The sequence below is a fragment of the Anguilla anguilla genome, chromosome 2 (assembly GCF_013347855.1).
Source record: "Anguilla anguilla isolate fAngAng1 chromosome 2, fAngAng1.pri, whole genome shotgun sequence".
Lineage (NCBI taxonomy): Eukaryota > Metazoa > Chordata > Actinopteri > Anguilliformes > Anguillidae > Anguilla > Anguilla anguilla.
Genome location: NC_049202.1, coordinates 21,698,523 through 21,721,364, shown reverse-complemented (window position 1 = coordinate 21,721,364; position 22,842 = coordinate 21,698,523). Strand labels below are relative to the sequence as shown.

General features: G+C 38.7%; 2 protein-coding genes across 2 annotated transcripts; both read right to left on the bottom strand.

Annotated features, from left to right (window-relative positions):
- Positions 1 to 6,072: 6,072 nt before the first annotated feature.
- LOC118217032 (zinc-binding protein A33-like) lies at positions 6,073 to 10,825 on the bottom strand. The gene is made up of 7 exons (XM_035398772.1): positions 10,333 to 10,825; positions 9,098 to 9,193; positions 8,701 to 8,931; positions 7,785 to 7,807; positions 7,688 to 7,700; positions 7,582 to 7,627; positions 6,073 to 7,181 (listed from the first exon to the last, which is right to left on the bottom strand). The coding sequence occupies exons 1-7, from the start codon at positions 10,738 to 10,740 to the stop codon at positions 6,622 to 6,624; spliced, it is 1,377 nt and encodes a 458-aa protein (XP_035254663.1). The 5' UTR covers positions 10,741 to 10,825; the 3' UTR covers positions 6,073 to 6,621.
- Positions 10,826 to 19,668: 8,843 nt separating this feature from the next.
- On the bottom strand, positions 19,669 to 21,103 carry LOC118217944 (tripartite motif-containing protein 35-like). The gene is made up of 2 exons (XM_035400198.1): positions 20,754 to 21,103; positions 19,669 to 19,950 (listed from the first exon to the last, which is right to left on the bottom strand). Exons 1-2 carry the CDS (start codon positions 20,901 to 20,903, stop codon positions 19,687 to 19,689), a joined length of 414 nt encoding a protein of 137 aa, XP_035256089.1. The 5' UTR covers positions 20,904 to 21,103; the 3' UTR covers positions 19,669 to 19,686.
- Positions 21,104 to 22,842: the final 1,739 nt, after the last annotated feature.

The window sequence follows — 22,842 nt, the reverse complement described above, 5'->3', positions numbered from 1 at the left end:
CTTTAGCAAAACCAACAACGCAAGCAGTGATTGGTCATGGCATTTGTTTTGCGCCAATCAATGGTTGTGTTATTCATTTTGCGAGTGCTAAAATGTTTTGCACGTGCTGAAGGTTTCAGTAAGTCAGGCCCATACTGGCTGGCTGAGAGCTGGATTGATGGAGTGAGTTGAACACTCGGCAGAGGGGTGTGATATTGCTGATCAGGCACGGGGGGTGTGGGGGGGGGGGGGGGGGGGGGGGCGTTCAATTAAACACAAACTTTGGAAAAGAAATACACTCACCTGCGTATTTGCTGAAGGGACCTTTCTTGTCAACAGGCACGAAAAAAAACAACTGCAGTGCTCATCTTGTTTCCTTGTGTAATTGTCTTGCACTTAAAATTAAAAAGACAAAGCAATAATGAACTGTGTCCTTTTCTTATAGCACACACTCCAAACGCATCATGCATACACATGCTTTCGGCATATTATGCACACACACACACACACACACGCACATGCACTCACTGAACACACTCTAAACTGTAGGCAAATAATGTATGATGTAGTTAGTAAGTTGAAAAAGTCATTCTAATTTTGAGCTGAAAGGTTAGTGTGTGCTAAATGGCATTCTCTGGCAGCACGTGACCAATCCAGTCTCTCGACATGTAAAGAGCTCTGGTCACAGTGAACGCGAGTCGCCCTGAAAACAATGATGTGTTCATTCATGCAGTCAATTGTTGTTACATTACGTTCTATTATTTTAAACTTCAGAAAATGAACTGCTGTGTCAATGTTTCCTTTTCTCTGCATGGTTAAAAAAATGCGCTGTAAGGTAACCCTGAAACAAAAAGAGCTGTACCTCTGATTACAGAATCATGGTGACGCACATGTATGTTTTTGTTTGGTTTTGTTTTAAATAGGTTTATTCATTTATCTCCAGGTTTTGTTTACTGTAAATGCATTGCTTCATTGTCATTTTCACCAGCTGTAGTTTAACGCAATGTTTTAGCACACTTATGAGGATTGTTTTGTTTTTAAATAAATTAATGTTGGAGAGACAACAAGGCCTGGCTGTGAATTTCTTCCACTGTATTATTTTTAGGACACCGTGTTGATTTCGTCGGGAAATTCACAGAAGTCTGCCTCTTATCAGACCCCAAAGGAAAACAGACTGTTTACTGTGCTGACAGGGAGTCAGCAATAGTGACTAGGAGACTTTTGGGTCAGCATTATGTAAAACGTAAGGTTAGGTTCTTCATAATACAGTGTAATCATGTTTTCTGTTGTTGTAAAGCCGATGTCATGGGGAACAAGTTGGGTGTCTCGGCTGCAAAGGTTAACCCAATGTGGGATTCATTGTTGTACTATTTTTTCTGTGTCTATATATATAAGGAGAGAGGTGCAGGTTCCAAGAGACTTGGCAGCCCAGTCTCGTACGCATCACGAGTATAGCCATTTCACCACTCACATTTTGCACCATTGTATATTGTCATTATTACTGAACACACTGAACAATAAACTGCATTCATTTTAACCCGGCATTCCTCGTTGACACTGCACACCTAACATACACATGGGACTCAGGATATCTGCACCCCATAGTCACTCACCTATACACTAGTGTTGTAGCAGGATACACAATTGTATTTATGCAGGCTACACTATTCACGTCTACCAAGTTAGACGCACAAAACTGGGGCCACTCTACTGGTGGGCAGTAGTCTCCACCATCTGGGCATAACTGCTAGCACAGAGGAAAGGTTAAAACACTTTGTTGTCACTGTGAGTCAGATAATCAAGGTAACATAAAATGAATCCCATTCCAGTAGTGACTTTGATGTGACAATTTTTGGTTTCTTACAGCTGGTGACCTCCATGCGCCGTTTGGTGTATGTGAGGGGTTTCTTACAGTTTAAAGACAGACATCCAGATAGATCCAGTGGATCTTTACGTCCCTCTGGTAAATATACATTTTTATGTAGACCTAATTTATATTTACATTACTATAGTAGTGTGTGTGCGTGCGTGCGTGGTTGTGTGTGAATAGACAATAGAAGACAATTGTAGATGTGGGCAGTTTTGAAGGAACCACCTGAGCGCCAGAGTTTATTTCTGTTTCTGTTCACTAATATTTATTCTGAAGCTCAATCTATAATGTTATACGTTAATGTTACTGCTCCTGGCACCTTACATTGGCTTGCGTTTCCACAGCTAATGCGATGAGTCACCTCTTCAAATGTGTTAAACTACAGCGACGGGTCAAATAACATTACAGGCATATTCTATTGTGTTCTATTATATTTATATAATATTTAAATGGAAATTATTTAAAATATACTATGGAATACATAATGAGATCCTCCTGAGAACTTACTATATGAGCCTTAAAGTGTCAATCCATTATTTTTTCATATTAAAAAAAGATGTATTTGATACCTTTGAAAAGTGGCATTTTTTTGTAGCAATATCGATTTAATGTGTTTGTGTTTGTAAATTGCACTTCTATATGCTGTTTTCCACTGGTTGTGTCAGTTGCGAATTTCTCGCCACGTATAAAAATTTGATGACGCATGCACAGAAGGTGCATGTGCTTAAAATCAGAGACCCTCCCCCAGGATCTCTGCTAACATTCAAAGGAGAAGACTGAGAAAGAGAAGCACTGTCAGTGCAAAGTTTTTAAACAAGACTGGTTGGAGTTGCATAGGCCTACACATTCAAAATGGCTGACAAATCAATGGAAAGAACACTATCTTCATATAATAACCCAGGAGTTGAAGTGACCAAAAAAGGAAACCCTGATAATCCGAAGGCACTCTTAGTCTAACAGTAACATCAGTACATAACCTAACCTAATCCTTTTCTTGCTATTACAGTGTTATAGTGATAAAAAATAGTGAAAGTGAGTGCATGTATTTACATCGTACTTACATAGTCCAACATTGGTACCTAACTCACCTCCTCCTTTTCTTACTTCTACAGAGTTGTGGATTAAAAATAGTGACAGTGAGCATATCTACTTGCACCATACTTACACAGTCTGACATTACCTACCTAACTTAACCTACCAAACCTTAGCTCCCTTATTTCTCATTGTTGATGTCTCTCAAAGTAAAAATTACCAAATGTAACCACGTGTTGACACTTCATCTTTAAAATTAGGTTTGATATGTTGCTCAATATTACCATGTCGGACAACATTGCTGGTTGTCCCCAGGCTTACACCCCCAAGCAAGCCATGCCCCCTTGTTTGGGGGTGTAGCTTTCTTTCGAATGGAACTCTGGAATTTGGAGGATAAAAAACTGTTGTGACCACCACTGACCACAAATGTCACCAAAACTGCTAAATTGCAGATAGACTCAAATGTGAATTGCATGGCAAAAAATATGTAATGTATTTTTTTTAGTGTTTTTAACACCCTAATACAAGTACTTTGTTCATATTTTCAGAATATGAAAATTTTGTATGAGTGTATGTCAAGCGCAAACTACCACAGTTCCCACTTGACAGCACCCTACCCAGTTATCCCACAGCCCAACAACACAGCACTTGCACCCAGAAAGTAAAAGCAGTGATTACAATATTTATTCATATAATGCAGACTGAAACAAATGTATGAGTAACAACAATAATTTGTTCCATATTCCTTAAGATTTGTAGCCTTCAATTTATTTTAAGTTACTACATGTAGTTAAGGGACTTTTGGACTGAAGGTATGGCATTAGCTTTCTGGGCCTTCTCAATGCATACACGTGTGTGCGTGCATGTGAGTATCTACATGGTCTTGCTGCCATGCGTCTGGCTATACGATTAGTAGATCTTTGTAAATTTATAGAAAATGTGAATCATATATGCAGTGTGAATTGCAGTTATGTTGTAATACAGGTTGGGTGCATGTTGAATGTAGGATGTATTGATGATGTATGTGAAGCAAGTCCAAGTAATACCATTTGAAAAATGCATGGCATTTCACAAGGCAAGTTGTAAGGCAATTAGTATTTCCTATTTTATTTACACTTCAATCTTATTGTTTTCACATTTTCATTTCCTGTACTATAATATGTGGCCATTATTCAATCAGAAATAATGTTCCAAAAATAATTTAGGAAATATTGACTGCAAATATCAATTTATCTGATCTGTGAAGATCAGGCAGCTTCATGCTCATACTCAAGTTTTCGCCAAACTACAGAAGCCTGTCTGCTGGACTTTACTTATAGCATGTTGCTATAAGTGCCCTATACAATAAACAAAGTGAATGAATTGAGTAAAAATATATAGACTTTATTCTTTTAAATAATCATGCTGCTTTTTCAACCACTAGACTCCTTTTTGTCATTTAAATTCTGTAACATGATTTGATGAAAGAGAATTATCTGAAATCAACTCAAATCAAATCTGTGTAATGCACTTGAAAAACATTTGTCACGACATGCTTCACAGTGAACTTTAGACTAAACCCCCACAAGAGCAAACCTAGAGTGAATGTGGCAAAGAAAAACTCCCTGGGTGAGACACATAGTGATGCTATGAGAGATACAATCAGAGAAAGCTTTGTGATTACTTGAAAATGCTTATTATTTAATTATGCTTGATTATTCTAATAATTGCATGCATTAATTGTCAATAAAGGAAAAGGAATAAAATTATTTTTAGATGATTGGCAGGTGAGGCCACTGAAGGCTCAGATGTAAATCCTACAGCATCGAGCAGACGGTGAATTTATTTTTCACTGGATCTGCGAAGTAAAATCTGAAGCACAGGAGACTAATGGAATCAGACTAAAGAGAGCTCACGATAACCATGCATTTGTATATGCATTTGATAACCAAGCTTGTACACTGCCTTATAAACCCAGCTAGAGAGGAATGGCAATCAGGTATAAAAGTATCTGATTTAACCACAATAGCACATCCATCCACCATTAAATAAATAAATAAATAGGTAAGAGCACATCTGTTTTATATGTAAACATATTAAACCAAGTTTTGTCTAAGGATTCAGATCAAAACAAAACCCTAAAGCCTGTATGCAAATTATCAAAAATCCTTGTACAGTTCATTAACTCTAATCAAAACAATTATGAAAAGAAAATTAATTAATCATAATCATTATTAATTTCCTCTATAGTACGCTTTTTGTGTGAAGGAATTTGGTCCATTGTAAAATAAAATATGTAGTTCCAAAGTTTAGATTATTTTTTCTTGTTAATATAAAATTTTAATTGTCTGCTTTGCCACATGAAACATACCAGGTAAAAGCAAGGCAGGTCAAGTAGTGTAAAATGTTGTCGAAGCATATTTTTATACCCCTTTCTCGGAGCACAATGTACTTATAAGGTCCCATGTGACAAAATGCCCCTTTTCCATAAAGGCATTTCGAGGGTCGGTTCGGAGCCGGTGCCTAATCGTGAACCAATTCTTCACTTTTCAACAGCAAAACAACCGGCTCTCTGCCAGGAAAACTGGTTCCAAAGCTGTACGAACACTTGGCTGGTCTAAAACCAAGAACTGCTTACGTCAAGGGCTGGGGGCGGGATTACCGTGACCAACCAAACGTAAACTGATTTGCAACTATATATGAAATAGGCGAAATAGCGGTAACAACCTGTACCTAGTTATGTAGGAAAAAATGTCCTTGCTATCCTCTAGTGGTTATTTTTTCTGTATTTTCGCGATTTTTTTCTGTGCCGGCAAATAAATCAGAGGTGGTCCAGTGTTAGCTTTTGGTTGCTAAGGGGACGTGTATCGACCTCCCCATATAAATGAATAGAACTTTACATACATTTGCTAGCATACAATTTAAGTGGCCTGTCTTGCGTATTTGAGGTTAATATGAGAAAGGGTGGTCGCTATCAGCACGTCCAGGAATCTGTACATATTCACTGTTGTAACCCAAGTCGCAGGACACAAAATAGCCGTTAGGAAAGCAGTTTGAAATTAACGTCTGCGCCATTGTATTTAATGCATCGCGATTAGATAATTCCGAGCGTTGGGAAAAATGCGGCATTTTGATGTTGTGTTGAATTCCGAAAATTAAATGTATATGTATGAAGTTTTTTTTTTTTTTTTTTTTTTTTTTTTTTTTTTTTTTTTACATTTAGACAGTTTATTATCTGTATTTTTACAGGACATACATTTTAATAGGTAATGATGTTGCTGGGAAAGCGGAGACGTATACAGACGTGTACAGTGACGTAATGACGTGGCTCTCTAACCCGTGGAAAAGCAAACCGGTTCTTAGAAGGTTTGCACGTTGAACCAACTACAAACCGGCACTAGCACCAGCCCAGAACTAGGTTCGCATTGGTGGAAAAGAGGTAATGTTCTTGTTACCTCTGTATGAATGTCAGCTCTCTTCTGATAGGCTATCAAAACACCCCCTTTATACTTTACGTCTCCTGCAGGTCCATCCAAAATTAGCATTCATGCATACTGAGGCCTGACCCAATGGTCACTGTCACCTATGTATGTGTCTGCATCCTGTCTGGTTCTGAAAGCCATCAACCATTTGATCAATTCACATCTCCAGCAAGTCTGCCCCAGTTCAAGTCATCAACCAAACATACTGAAACAGATTCGTTTTTCAAAATTCTTCAGAAGTACAACATCAACAATTTGTTAATCTTTTAACAAACGCCTTCACCGGGATGATGTCACCGTTACAGAAATGTTCACTGGGCATATTTTCAGAGGTCCATTGTTCCTACCATTCTCTTTCAGGGAGGGACAGAAGTACGGGAACACTCTCTCAGTAAATGTGTCTTTAAAAGTGTAAATGAGTGACATGTCACTGCAGTCGAAGAAGGACACCTCCCCCTTGTCATAGTCCAGCTGCACTCTGATGCTCTGGGGCTTCTGCTTCAGTGCGAGGATGTGACATCCTCCTGCTGCACTGTACTTATCACCATTCCTCAGAATTAAGACCCAGAATCCTCTCCCTGGGCTGAGTGAAATATATCCCTTCCTACTGATGGACTCTTTCACCACTCCTATATCCCAGGCAGTTTTATTCCCAACCTTCACCTCCCAGCTGTGTTTCCCTGAGGTAAACCCCTCAGATCCCAGCACATTCACACAGGGTTTAAACCTCTCTGGATTGTCAGGATATTTCTGGTCTGTACCTGTGTCTCTCACAGTGGTCAGATCATCAGAGAGAGAGACTTTGGTATGTACAGTATTGGGGTCCAGCACCACAGGAGCTGAAATATAAAGAAGAAAGATATCATAAAGGCTGAGAAAAGAAACATTTCAAATATTCTATTCAGGTTAGGTCACATATTCAGGGATAATAATTATGGATTCTAATATACTGTGGTTATAGTCATTTGTACGTCAAATATAAAATCTATTTGCAATATGAAATGAATAAATTAAAAAAGAAAATTCAATACACACAATTCACACACTAACAAATAAAACAAAATTAAATATAAATGATCATTTATATGTTAATTAATTGTTTGCCGGTGTTCTGGCATTAAAATAAAAGCAGTGCACTGCAGCAACTTGTAAGGAATTGAGAATGTTCATTAAATATTTGCAAAAAAAAAAAAAAAAAAAAAAAAAACATGATTTAAAGCATCTGACCCAGATACTCACTGTACTGCACCATCTCCAGCATCTTCTCCCAGACTCTGAACTTCAGGTTGCCCAGGTGTTTGGCCACATCTATCAGTGCCCCTGAGAGCAGCTCAGGATCCTGCAGTGTGCACTGGGCTCTGTAATGACAAGCAGGAGTCACTCAGGCTTTGGGGTTTGAAGGGACTTAAACAAAAAAGATGAAAAGGTGAGAGTCTACATACCTTTCCTTGATGTTCTTGTAGCTCTGAAAAAAACACAATAACAGCATAATTGTGATAAGATGTATGCGTGTATAAAAGTATTCAGTAGAGACTGTTATTTACAGCTAACTGTAAAAATTAAGGAAACAATCCGTCTCTTGCCTTGCTACTCTGTAAAGCGTCTTTGTGCTCTGTAAAAACCGCTATACAAATAATGTTGAATTGGATTGAACTTGGGTAAATGACAGACATAAAAAAGCATGTTGAAGTAAGGAGCTTCCACATAGGTGTGGTTCCTGGTTTACTAAAACAATGAACATCCCAGCATACACACGGTTGTTTTTAAAAACACTGAGTAGGTCCATGTGACCATTATCTTGACTACCATGGCTAGACGAGATTGCAGTGACTTCAAAAAGGAGGTCAGCTGTAGGTAGAGTACAGTCTCATTACTATTACAGAGGAAAGAATGGTCAAAGATAGATCTGAGGTGAAAATGAAGCTCTCTGTCAATTGTACAGGACATGTCCTTCTATGTACTTTTGATACTTTTCAACTGAAATGTGCAAAGATCTGCATCTACACACATCAACATTACGATTGATTTCACAAACACTAATCCCACCAAACGCACCCAAACTGAATCACATTCACAATTCACAAATTATTCATTCTTGCTTCTGATAGACTAAAGGCCTAATTCACACCAAGTGTGATGTTGTCACACAGAAACATGCATGACAACATTTTTAAATGAGCAGATGCATCTCTATGAACTCCTGTACTCCGAGTCTAACACTGTTATATTAGGCCACTGCTGCATTTGTGCGGAACAAGGTAACTTTGGAATGCAGCCAAATACTGTCAAAAACCAAGAACCAGCACATTAAAATAACTGTTTTAACTGAGTTTTAATGACAGTGAATCAAACTCCTACCTTTAAAAAGGAGGTGTCTTCAGTGTCCATGGCCTTCTCTATAGCTGTGATTTTGTCTGTGAGGTTGGAGATGTGTCCTGTGATGTTTTCAGTCTTCTCCTTCATGATTTGACTCTTCTGCTGCTCTTCCTCCCTCAGTACAGTTAGTCTGGCCTCCTCTTCCTCTCGCAGGAACCGGCGGAGCTTCTTAAACTCTGCCTTTATCTGCCTCTCTGTGTGCTGGACCTGACTCTGCAATTCAAACACACGTTTGTAAACATGAATAGTGGAATTATGTTTTGTTATTTATGTATGGGAGCCAGTGTGTTTGATATGCCTGTCACATGCAGTAGTAACCAAAAAATAATGTTTTTGTGTTTTTGTGTTGCAGTAAAGTATTCCTAAATGCTTTACTCACCCTGATGTGTTCTGCTGCTTTCTTACATTCTTTTTCAACATCAGTAAACCTCTTCAGTTTTTCTTTAATGAGATTAAGTGCAGGCTTGAGTTCCTCCTGGAGTTAAATGAATCAGTTATCACTCACAGAAAGACACAACTGGCACGGTAATGCTTTAATTCAAGAAATGGTCAGCATAACTTATTTAGTACATGAGAAATGTAGCAGGGAAAATAGCCTTCTACAACTCAAGTCAAAGTCAGTGAAACATACTTATAGCACACCATTTTATGTTGTTATGTGTGTTCAGTAAACCAGTCTTTCATCAATTTTTCAGCATATACAGGATTATTACAAAATAACTTTTACTAGGTTGTACTTCATATAATTTATAGCAGACTGCAAGAAATGTTAACGCATAAAATTTATAAAATTGATTTAACTTATTGGTACAAGATTCTCTTGTGCATATGTATAGCTCGTCTCCACCACAGTCATTGCGGACTTCTGTACTTCCTGGTTGTTCCTCAGTTCTCTCTCCAAGCACATTACAATGTATATAACAATCTCATAAAAAACACGTTTTCAACGTACAAAAATGCCAAGTTACTCAAAAGTGTTGATATCAAAATGACGCCAAGTTGCGGTATTACAAACAATATAGGCTATCTTGCCTCACCGAAATTTCATAACATGTATTCCAAAGCAATGCTACCCAATATTTCCTCAATTCTTTCAAGTCACTTGGAGTAATGGCATACCTGCCATCCCAATAGTTTTATTAGGTCTGGACATGTATTACATTAAAGGTAATATGTGATATCTCTATTTGTGCTGTCAGTACAAATAATTTGACACACAATTATTACATATTTCTAAAATGGCTCTGCGTAATTCAGTGTTCAGGTTTGGAGCCATATTCTCTGTAAAAGGCCCCCAAGCACAACTGTCTGTCAAAATTTAAGCATGCTAGCATTTCACTCACAAAGCCTTCTACTGAAAGTGTGAAATATGTGATGTTTTAATGGTTGAAACGACACTTTCAGATACAGTGCTGCCTCTTCCTGCTTTTGCCTCATCAGCAGGTTTGTTCCTGTTGCTGCCTTTGCAAGTGGAAGTGGAGGCCAGACTGACTGTATTTACAAGACCTCATACCACAGCCATCTGTCAGAATTGAATGTTTTACACAGAGACATTTTACTCATATTTGACTGTGTCTTGAGAATATGAAATAGATGTAATTTTAAATAAATTACCTTCAGATCCAGCGCAGCCTCTTCCACTGGACAGACTGGGTGGTTTCTGTGTTTTTTTGAAGTCTGACAGACGACACAGAGAGGCTCTTGGTCATGTTCGCAGAAGAATAAACGTTTCTCCCCATGAAGACTGCAGTGATCATCACTCTTGCCTGCAGCTTCCCTTATAGACTTCTGCATTAAGTAGGACTCCACAATGTTTTTTAAAGCCAGGTTTACAGGAGGATCCTCCCTAGATGCATTTCTCCTGCAGATGGGACACTCTCGAGAGCTCTTCTTTTCCCAGCACTGCTGCAGACATATTTTACAGAAGCTGTGGCTGCATTTCAGGAGAACAGGCTCTTTAAAAATATCACAACATACAGAGCAACAGAGATCGTCCTCAGGAATCAAAGGTTTAGCTGCCATTTCACAGACACAGTCCCTCACTCTGATATTTTTGCTTTCGGTTTTTCTGAACAAACAGAAGAGTACAGAACACACCCCATGGGGTGTTGACATGGCATTCAAAACAGGAACAAACTGGCTGATCAGGCTTGTTGCTGTTGTCAGTCAGTAGGAAATCCTTGACAGTGTTTGTCCTCTCTTACATTCAGAGATGATAATGCACCTGAACTGACTGCTCTGGAGGCATTTACGGGGTGCAGTAGTGTACCACTGGTAAAGGCAAATTTTGTTTATATAACACATTTCATACACAAGAGAAATTCTATGTGCTTTACAAAAAAAAAAAAAAAAAAACATTCAAAGAAAGAATAAACTGTTGCCCTCTAAGAAAGTCCTCACAGGACAAATAAACAACTCATTCCCCACAAAAGCACATGAAGGAAAAGAAAAGGTGACATAGAAATAAGACTAAATGAAATTAGATAAACTGTCACGGCTGTGACGCCCAGCTCTTCTACTAACCCTGTCTCCCTCTCTCCTCCCTAGTGTCTCTCCCTCTGGTGTTCTACCCAGGGGTATAATTGCTAAATTAATGCAATGATTGGTTAATTGATTGTTTGATTGTTTCCCTCATGTGTAGCCCTATACCTCTGTGTGTCACTGGCTGTCTGCAATCAGTCATTACCCTCTTTTTGTATTTAGGTCTGTTTCCCCCATTCAGTCAGTGCTTAGTTGTCAGTCTGCCTAGTCTGTATTATTCTGAGCCGCTACGTGTCGTAGCTAAACTTCTGCCTGTCTTTGTTTTGAGTAAGCCAGAGATCTCTTTCTCAGTCCTCTTCTGTAACTGCCTGCATTCTGCTGTTATACAATAAATACCCCTGAATTGGATTTAAGCTTCATCTGCATCCTGCCTGTTTTTTTTCTGCACTTGGATCCACACCTGTCAGCCAGCTTACATAAACTTTAAACTTTAAAAGACATTTGTAGTAATGATCAAAAAAAAAAAATACAGGTGATTTTAAAACAACATAATAAAAATCAATAGATAATAAATTCAAATAAATTAGTGCCATGTCATGGACAATAGGACTGTCCTGAGCCTGCTTTTAAAAATAGGTGAGCGTTAGGGTATGTCTCAGGTCATCGAGAAGTTTATTCCTGCAGTGAGGGTCCTAAATCCATACATAATAACTCAAAGCATCTTTGCCAGTTTTTGTTTCACCTTGGGAACAATAGTCAGACCCTTCCCAGATGTACTAAATGGCCAGGATGGGTAATACCCAAAATGCAAGTCAGTGATGTACTGTGCTAAGTCATTTTTTCTTTATAGACAAGCAGAAGGATTTTAAAATCTATTCTGTAAGCCAATGCAGTGATCTAAGGACTGGTGTAATGTGTTCTGCTCTCTTAGTCGTACTCTGGCAGCAGCATTCTGGATCAGCTGTAGTAACCATTGCAGTACTCTAGCCTAGTTGCAATAAAGGGATGATATCAGCTTTTCAAAGTCAGATTTGGACATGAAGTCTCTTATTTCTCATTATATTTTTGAGATGATAAAAACTGAAATTGTGATGCTATTGCTGTAGGTGTTAAAGGTGAGATTAGAATATATAATAACACCAGATTTCCTATCCTGGTCTTCAGAGTCAGGGAATCAAGGTGTATTTTCATTTTTAGCCTCCTTTTTATAACCAAAAATAATGACTTCAGTTTACACTGAATATGACACATGACAGTCTGGCCCTTCCAGAGACAAAATGACCAATAATCTGTCAATCCAATAGTCTGTCTAATGATATTGTGTATTCAACAGTTTCAAATACAGCACTCGGATGTTAAAATATGGCAATATTTCCTAAATATGTGTTTTTATGAATTTCACTAAGAATCCTAATAAAGGCTGTCTCAGTGCTACTGCATGATGGGGGCCTAATTCCACATTGAAAGGTGAAAAAATGGGCATTTGAAATTAGATAGTTGCTGAATTGGTGAAAAACACATTTTCTAAATAATTTTACAAATGAATGGGGGATTGGAAATAGGTCTGTAATTACTGATCACAGAGGCATCCAGACATCAAGGCATTCGGGCAGACACCAGACAAAAGAGATTATTAAATAATGTATGATAGGTCCTCTGCCAAGTAACTAAAATATTTTTAAAAAGCTTGTATTCATCACGGCAACAGGTGGAGGACTTATGTCCGACACACATGGAATGTGCAGAGTAAGTTCAGTCGGGAAACTCTTTCTGCCGTCGACCAACAGTCGGCCAGAGCAATCACATTCACACGTTTCCATAATCAACCAATCACATACACCTAACATATTTTCTCATACCCATCCAATTACATGTGCACATCACCAACACCTTTCTATACCAATAGTCAAACCCCCAGTGCTTCTGATCACCTGTGCTGCTTTTGCATGCTTCACTGCTACTGCACAGAATTATACTCACCCTCCACCACCCCAGCACCACCTGTTGATTGGATCAACTTCTAGGTACCGGAGCAGGGGCTTCTGGCATTCCTCCTTTTGGTAGGGGAGATGTGCCATGCTCCCTGCGAGATAGGTACTTCATGCTATTGCATGCACTGGACTACCTAAGGCAGACCCATTCAGCGCCAAACCAGAAAAAATCTACTTATTCATCCAAAACTTTAATCTAAATACGAAGAGAACAGTTTTTCTCAAGCACCAGAGACCAGTGAAATGTGCCATAGAGAACCACACCATTTTTCCATTGAAGATAAGGCTACATGCATTAATAAGGTTTCCGTATAACTTATTTTGTGAATTGATCTTATAACTTCATTTGGTTTATGACTGCATCAGGACCTTTTCCTCACAAACGATGAAGGTTATGGGCAGGTAGTAGATATTTCTCACCTGGGGTGTGTCTTGATTGAGATGATGACAGAGAAGGTGTGGACAGACACGTGCTGCTCCAACGCTGATCTTTTTCCCTCTTTCTTTCTCCATTCTTCCTCAGCGCACACACACACATATAAACACACAAATACATGTAGGTAACTGAATGCATACATATAGTATGCACGGACATGAACACACATTTGAGAAAAACTGTAAATAGCAAATGTACTTGCACCCATCTAAGCGCCCATGGGCGTGTTAGTCTTAAAATGAGGTGTGGTCAGGGGCATTGCTATCTTGGGGCGGCGGAAAGCGATTGCGCGATTGACCAACAAAAACCTGGTCTTAAGTCAATGGCGCAGTATTTTACTCTTATTTTAAGGGCACATTATTACAGTTTTTCTCAAATGTTTACACACTAAAACTGGAACTATGCACACGATGGTGTAAACTTGAAGCTCATGTGTCAACAACAAAGACTATTTCTGCAAAACTCTAAGCACAATTCCTTTGTTTTCACTCAAATAGCAATTCTAAATCACATTTTTGCACAACTCTACACACAAAATCTCATTTAGCACAATTTTCATATTCAAGCCTTGTTTGTTCACATGGAAAACACTGGCCTTCAAATGCTAAACTCTAAGTACCAATTGGTCTCACTCATGCCACACCTGCTCAAACTCAATTGGCTAAACTTTTCAATTATCTGTCAGAGCATAAAAGAGACCTCGGTGACCTCTATTGTTTTGGAAAACAATGGGGCAGCACGCAGCACAGAGAGGTAGAGGTAGAGGTAGAGGAGGAGGTGTACGTGTATGAGGTGGACAAGGTGGACGAAGAAGAGGGAGACAAGCTAATATTTCAAATGAAATACGGTCAACTTTGGTTGATCACGTATTTGTTTTTTGTTTTTTACAGCAGGCCTACAAACTACGATTTTTATTTTTGCAGTCTGCTGAACAAAGATTTATTTTACAGTAACAAACAAAGATTTGCTTTGTTACCTTTTTGAATTTGTTCATTGATTTCATATGGTAACAGATCATTACATCCATTGTCCAAACTGACACAGTCTAGCATGTTCTAGTTTTGAGAAGACACAAATGTTATCTATTTTGGCAAAACTCATAATTGCACTGATAAGGAAAATGAAAAAAAAAACACTTCTAACAATGTTCAGTATGACTCATGATGGAACATGATGGAACTGGACCTCATTGGCAGGACAATACAGTACATGTCCATTGTATCATACACAATAACAACAACACTCAAAGTGATAACACACACTTTGCTGTACTGTACTGAATTAGAATTAGGTTTACCTAGCAAATGCACTATGTATATGATGATATATTTGCTGTATTGTATCATGGCAACAGTCTTTATATTTACTGTAAAATTGCAGCCTGACCCCTCTAAAAGAAAACTAAAACTTCAAAAAAGGAGAAAAAATAAACAATTTTTACACTATTTCATACACTTGAATATGTAACATGACCTCATGAGGCCAAAACATATATACAGTATTTTGATGGTTGTGTTTTTAAATTTATCGCAGCAGTGTGAAATCAATGCTCAATAAGACCTATTCATATGAGGCCTGTGTGAATAATTTTGATGGAAAAAGTCAGTTTTGAGAAGAGAGAACATGGTTTTGAATGCATGAATGCATTTTGCAAGAGATTTGTGTAGTTTTGGCAAAAGGTTAACTGTTGCTGTGCTTTGTGTGTAGAGTTTTGAGAAATTGAGCTATAGTTTCAGAAAACGTGTTGTGAGACCAGTTGGTACTTAGAGTTTGCCATTTGAAGGACAGTGATTTAAGTGACTTTGAACTTTGTGGCATGGTTGTTGGTGCCAGACGGGCTGGTTTTTGTATTTCAGAACCTGCTGATCTACTGGGATTTTCACGCAAAACCACCTCTAGGGTTTACAGAGAATGGTTCAAAAAAGAGAAAATATCCAGTGAGCGGCAGTTCTCTGGGCGAAAATGCCTTGTTGATGGCAGAGGTCAGAGGAGAATGGTCAGACTGGTTTGAGCTGATAGAAAGGCAACAGTAACTCAAATAAACACTTGTTACAACTGAGGTATGCAGAAGAGCATCTCTGAACGCACAACACATCAAACCTTGAAGCAGATGGGCTACAGCAGCAGCAGACAACCCGGTACTGACAATGTGTACCTAATAAAGTGGCCGGTGAGTGTATAACAGCAGTTTTATTAGGTATTGAGCTTAATTATATTTTAGTAAAGCTCTTTTCTGATATCTCTATTTGTGCTGCCAGTACATCTAATTACTACATAGTATTTTTCAATCACATGGTGTATTTCATTGTTTCCTGTTCGGAGCCATGTTCCAAGTTCCCCAAGTAGAACTGTTAGTCAAGACAACAATGCTTGCATTTTACTGACAATCTAAAATACTGTTTTTATGGTTGAAAACAAGACTTTTAGATATAATGCTGCCACTTCCACTGAATGTATTTAGTTGACTACAGCTGTGTGTCAGAACTGAATGTTTTTAGAGACATTTTACTCATATTTAATTGGGTCTTGAGTATATGAAATAGATGTCATTTAAAACAGAATACCTTCAGATCCAGTGCAGCCTCTTCCACTGGACAGACCGGGTGGTTTCTGTGTTTTTTTGAAGGCTGACAGACGAGACACAGAGGCTCTTTGTCATGTTCGCAGAATAGTAGAAGTTTCTCGCCATGGAGACTGCAGTGAGTGTCACTCATGTCTGTAATTTGAGTCTCAGTCTTCTGCTTGAAGTAGAACTCCACAGTGCTTCCTAAAGCCAGGTTTACCGGAGGAGAATCCACAGACGCCTTTCTCCTGCAGATGGGACACTCTCAAGAGCTCGTACTGACTTCAGATGCTCTCTACAGAAGCTGTGCTCTTTAAAAATTACAACACACACAGCAATGAAGGTCGTCCTCAGGAATCCAAACTTCAGCTGCAATTTTACAGTCTCTCAGTCTGATATTTTCACTGTCATTTTTACTTAAGTTAGGACAGAACACACCTTATGTGCTTTAAAACCAGAACAAACCTGTTGATGGGATTGTAGTTCACAGTCTGTGGTAAATTCTTGATAGTGTTTATGCTCTCTCACATACAGAGATGATAATGTGCCTGAACTGGCTGCTCTGGAGGCATTTACAGAGTGCTGTAGTGCACCACTATATCTAAAGGCAAATTGTATTTACATAGCACATTTCAAACACAAAAAGTAAATGCGATTTTAAAAAAACAAACAAAAAACAAAAAAACAAACAAACAAACAAAAAACATTAAACCAATATAAGAAAGAGTAAGATGCTCCCCTCTAAGAGAGCCCGTACTGGACAAATAGACAAAACGTTCCCAATAAAAGCATGTAGAGGGAAAGAGGGAGACAAGGACACATATGGTGACATTAAAGATGTGGAGTTATGAAAAATTGAGTTTGAATGTCTATAGCCTAGGTGTATGTAAACCTTTGGCCTCAATTGTATGTGCACTGTGAATTGCAGTTTGTATGTTGTAATACATACTGAATGTAGGATGTGTTAATGATGTATGAGAAGTAAGTCCAAGTAAAACCATTTGGAAGATGCATGGCATTTCACAAGGCAAATTGTATGGCAATATTTTCCTATTTTATTTACTCTTTAATCTTTTAGTTTTCACATTTCCCTTTCTTGTACTATAATATGTGGCCATTATTCAATCAAAAATAATGTTCCAAAATTAATTAATTAATTAATTAATTTGAAAATATTGACTGCAAATTTCAATTTATCTGATATGTGAAGATCAGACAGCTTCATGCTCATGCTCAAGTTTTCATCAAACTACATAAGCCTGTTGCTATAAGTTCCCTATACAATAAACAAAGTGAATGAATTGAGTAAAAATATACAGACTTTATTATTTTAAATAATCATGCTGTCTTTTCAACCACTAGACTCCTTGTTTGTAATTTAAATCCTGTAACATGATTTGATGAAAGAATGTCGTCAAATCAACTCAAATCAAATTTGAGTTGTTGTATTTGAGTGCATTTGAAATACATTTGTCACAATATGCTTCACAGTAAACCCTGGCCTTCACAGTAAACCCCCACAAGAGCAAATCAAGAGCGATGGTGGCAAAGAAAATCTCCCTGGGAGGGACTGATATGCTATGAGTCACAATCAGAGAAAGCTTTGTGATTACTTAAACATGCTTATTATTTAATTATGCTTTATTAATGTAATAATTTACTGTGTGACACACAAATACAAAAGCATTCTTTTTAGTTTATGTTGTGTGTGACAGGCATGACAAACACACTGGCTGTCACACTTTAATAAGAAAACATAGTTACACTATTCAGGTTTAAAATAGTGTGTTTGAATTGCAGAGTCAGGCCCAGCACACAGAGAGGCAGATAAAGGCAGAGTTTGAGAAGCTCCACCATTTCCTGCGAGAGGAAGAGGAGGCCAGACTAGCTGCTCTGAGGGATGAAGAGGAGCAGAAAAGTGAGATCATGAAGGAGAAGATAGAAAACATCACAGCGCACATCTGCACCCTTACAGACAAAATCACAACTATAGAGAAGGCCATGGACACTGGAGATGCCTCCTTTGTAAAGGTAGGGGCTTGCTTTACTGCCATTAAATGTTAACAAATAGATACTGCAGTATGCTGGTTTGTGGTTTCCAAAGTATTTGGCTGTGTTCCAAAGTTACCTTGTTCTGTCCCACTGAAGCAGTAGCCTAATGTGGCAGTGTTAGGAGTGCAGGTGTTCATTGAGATGCATCAGCTTGTTTTAAAATGTCATCATGCATTTTTTTTCTGTGACAAAATCAGAGTTGGTGCGAAGTAGGCCTTTAGTTTGTCAGAAGCAAGAATTAATAATCTGTGAACATGTGAATGTGATTTCATAAGAGTTTGGGCGCATTTGGTTGGCTTAGTTTTTGTGAAATCAGTAGTACTGTTGATGTGCGAAGGCGATCTTCAACTGAAAAGTATCAGCACTGCAGACATCCTGTATAATTTAACAAAAGCTTCATGGTCACCTTAGATCTGTCTTTGACCATTCTTTCCTCTGTAATAGTAACGAGACTGTACTCTACCTACGGATAACCCCCTTTTTGAAGTCACTGCAATCTCTTCTAGCCATGGTAACCGAAATAACCTGCCCAGTATTTTTATACACAACCGTGGGCATGTTGGGATGTTCATTGTTTTAGTCAGGAACCACATCGATGTTGAAGCTCAAAGCTCCTTCTTTCAATATGCTTTACATTTCCCTCATTCAAATTAAATTCAAATCAATTCCATTTCATTTGTTTTGTGCTTTTCACACAGAATTGTCACAAAGATGCTTTAGAGTACCAAGGCAAGAGACAGTGTTTCCATTATTTTGACAGTTGCTTGTATGTTACAGTACCTTTATGTGTGCTTACTTTGAAAAACTACATTACTTTCATTAACATGGCTCCTGTTTTTCACTTATTGTTATCTGTCTCTTAATGGTCTCGACTGAATACATTTACACATGCATAAATCGTATCACAATTATGCTGTTATTGTATTTTTTCAGAGCTACAAGACCATCAAAGAAAGGTATGTGAACTTTATCCTCATTTCATCTTGTCTGTTTAAATCACTTCAAACCCCAAAGCCTGAGTGAATCCTGCTTGTCATTACAGAGCCCAGTGCACACTGCAGGATCCAGAGCTGCTCTCAGGGGCACTGATAGATGTGGCCAAACACCTGGGCAAGCTGAAGTTCAGAGTCTGGGAGAAGATGCAGGAGATGGTGCAGTACAGTGAGTATCTGGGTCAGGTAGTGAAATTGTGTTTTTTGGAAAAATCACAGATTATTAATTCTTGCTTCTGACAAACTAAAGGCCTACTTCGCACCAACTCTGATTTTGTCACAGAAAAAAAATGCATGATGACATTTTAAAATGAGCTGATGCATCTCAATGAACAACTGCACTCCTAACACTGTCTTATTAGGCTACTGCTTCAGTGGGACAGAACAAGGTAACTTTGGAACACAGCCAAATACTTTGGAAACCACAAACCAGCATACTGCAGTATCTATTTGTTAACGTTTAATGGCAGTAAAGCAAGCCTCTACCTTTACAAAGGAGGCATCTCCAGTGTCCATGGCCTTCTCTATAATTGTGATTTTGTCTGTAAGGGTGCAGATGTGCGCTGTGATGTTTTCTATCTTCTCCTTCATGATCTCACTTTTCTGCTCCTCTTCATCCCTCAGAGCAGCTAGTCTGGCCTCCTCTTCCTCTCGCAGGAAATGGTGGAGCTTCTCAAACTCTGCCTTTATCTGCCTCTCTGTGTGCTGGGCCTGACTCTGCAATTCAAACACACTATTTTAAACCTGAATAGTGTAACTATGTTTTCTTATTAAAGTGTGACAGCCAGTGTGTTTGTCATGCCTGTCACACACAACATAAACTAAAAAGAATGCTTTTGTATTTGTGTGTCACACAGTAATACCCCTGCTGTAATTCAAGTGTTGGTCTGTATAACTTATTAAGTGGCCTATTTTTTTTCCAAATGTAGGATTACAAAACAACAATTTTACTGGGTTGTATTTTATACAATTCATAGCTAATTTTAAGAAATCCTGAAGCATTTATAAACTTGGAAAAACATTTTCTTGTATGTATATATAGCTCTCGTCTCTTTGGGGATTTCTGTACTTCCTGGTTGTTCCTGGTTGTTGCTCATTTTTCTCCCCAAGCATATAACAGCAGTTTTATTAGGACCTGACCTTCATTGTGTTTGAGTAAATCTCTTGTCTGACATCTGTGATTATGCTCCCAGTACATCTAATTACAACATAGTATTTATTCAATCACACGACGTATTTCAGTGTTTCCTTTTTGGAGCCACGTTCCCTGTAAAAGTTCCCCCAAGTAAAACTGTTAGTCAAGACAACATTGCCCACATGTTACTAAGTGAATTGCACTGAAAATCTCAAATACTTAATGTTTTTATGGTTGAAAACGAGACTTTAAGATACAGTGCTGCCTCTTCCACTGAATGTATTTACTTGACTACAGCTGTGTGTCAGAACTGAATGTTTTTAGAGACATTTTACTCATGTTTCATTGTGTCTTGAGTACATGAAATAGATTTAAAATAGAATACCTTCAGATCCAGTGCAGCCTCTTCCACTGAACAGACCGGGTGGTTTCTGTGATATTTTGAAGTCTGACAGACGAGACAGAGTGACTCTTTGTCATGTTCGCAGAATATTAGAAGTTTCTCGCCATGGAGACTGCAGTGAGTGTCACTCATGTCTGTAATTTGAGTCTCAGTCTTCTGCTTGAAGTAGAACTCCACAGTGCTTCCTAAAGCCAGGTTTACCGGAGGAGAATCCACAGACGCCTTTCTCCTGCAGATGGGACTCTCTCAAGAGCTCTCAAGTACTGCTTCAGATACACTCTACAGAACCTGTGGCTGCATTTCAGGACAACCGGCTCTTTAAAAATTACAACACACACAGCAACGAAGCTCATCCTCAGGACTCCAAACGTCAACTGAAATTTTACAGACTCTCAGTCTGATATTTTCACTTTCATTTTTGCTTAATTTAGGACAGAACGCACCCCATGTGCTTTAAAATCGGGACAGACCTGTTGATCAGGCTTGTTGTTCCCAGTCTGTAGGTAATTCTTGACATTGTTTATGCTCTCTCACTTACAGGGATGATAATGTGCCTGAACTGGCTGGTCAGAAGGGATTTACAGAGTGCAGTAGTGCACCACTGGACCTGAAGGCAAATTTTATTTATATAGCACATTTCAAACACAAAAATACACTGTGCTTCAAAAAAAAAAAAAGTTATTAAGCCAATTTAACAAAGAATAACTTTGTTAAATTTGGTCTGAAAGGTTCAACTGAACCCCAAGACAACAACAAAGGTACTGGTGAAGGAGTTGGAAGCGTCAGGTACCAAAGTATCTACACTCTCCATTAAGAGAATCGTACATTGCCATGGCCTGAAAGGCTGTCGTGCAAGGAAGAAGCCCCTACTCCAAGACCGGCATAAAAAAGCCAGAATGAAGTTTGCAGGTGATCACCAGGATGAAGACCTAGCCTTTTGGTGGAATGTTCGCTGGTCAGATGAAACACAAATTGAACTATTTTGCCATAATGATCAGCGCTATGTATGGAGGGAAAAGGGTGAGGCTTTTAATCTGAAGAACACCATCCCAACTGTGAAGCATGGGGTGGCAGCATCATGTTTTTGGGGTGTTTTGCTGGAAAAGGGACTGCTGCACTTCAGAAAATAGATGACATCATGAGGAAGGAGAATTACCTAGAAATACTGAAGCAACACCTCAAGACATTAGCTAGAAAGTTCAAATTTGGATGCAACTGGCTTCCAGCAGGACAATGATCCAAAGCATACCTCCAAAGTTATAACAAAATGGCTTAAGGACAACAAAGGGAAAGTATTGGAGGGGTCATCACAAAGCCCTGACCTGAATCCCATAGAAAATTTGTGGACTGAACTGATAAAGCGTGTCCGAGCAAGGAGGCCCACCAACCTGACAGAGTTACACCGGTTCTGTCAGGAGGAATGGGCAAAAATTCTGGCAAAGTATTGTGAGAAGCTTGTGGAAGACTAGCCCAAGCGTTTGATTCAAGTTAAGCAATTAAAAGGCAATGGCACCAAATACTAACAAAGTGTACGTAAACATTTTACCCTCTGAAAATCTGATATAGTACATACAAGCTGAAATAAATATGTCTCTTAGCAACTATTTTGAAATTACCTCTTATGGAAATAAAGTAGATTCCCGAATTGACTTAACACAGAAAATGTATGGTAACATGAAATGTGTGGAGTGAGAAATTTGAATGTTTGAATGTCTTTAGACTAGGCATATGTAAACGTTTGGCCTCAACTGTAGCTCCCCTTCTCTTGTTTTCCATTGAAGTGAAATTCACATGAACAGCAAAGGTGCAAACTATTTATATTTAAGTGATTTTGCGCACATGCATTTCATGGGTGAATAGGCCCCTAGAGGACTGCGCAGCTGATGCAGACAGAGTGCAGCCATCTGATTTGCCAGCTGCTGCTACTGAGCGATGAGTTATGCGGGATTCCCTGTCAAATGAAGCCCTCCCTCTCAGAAAAAGAGTGCCCAATTATGTGCTCCCAAAGGACATGGCAGTGGCATAGTTGCAATACAGTCCAGACAATAGGAAGCATCACAGTACTAAACAA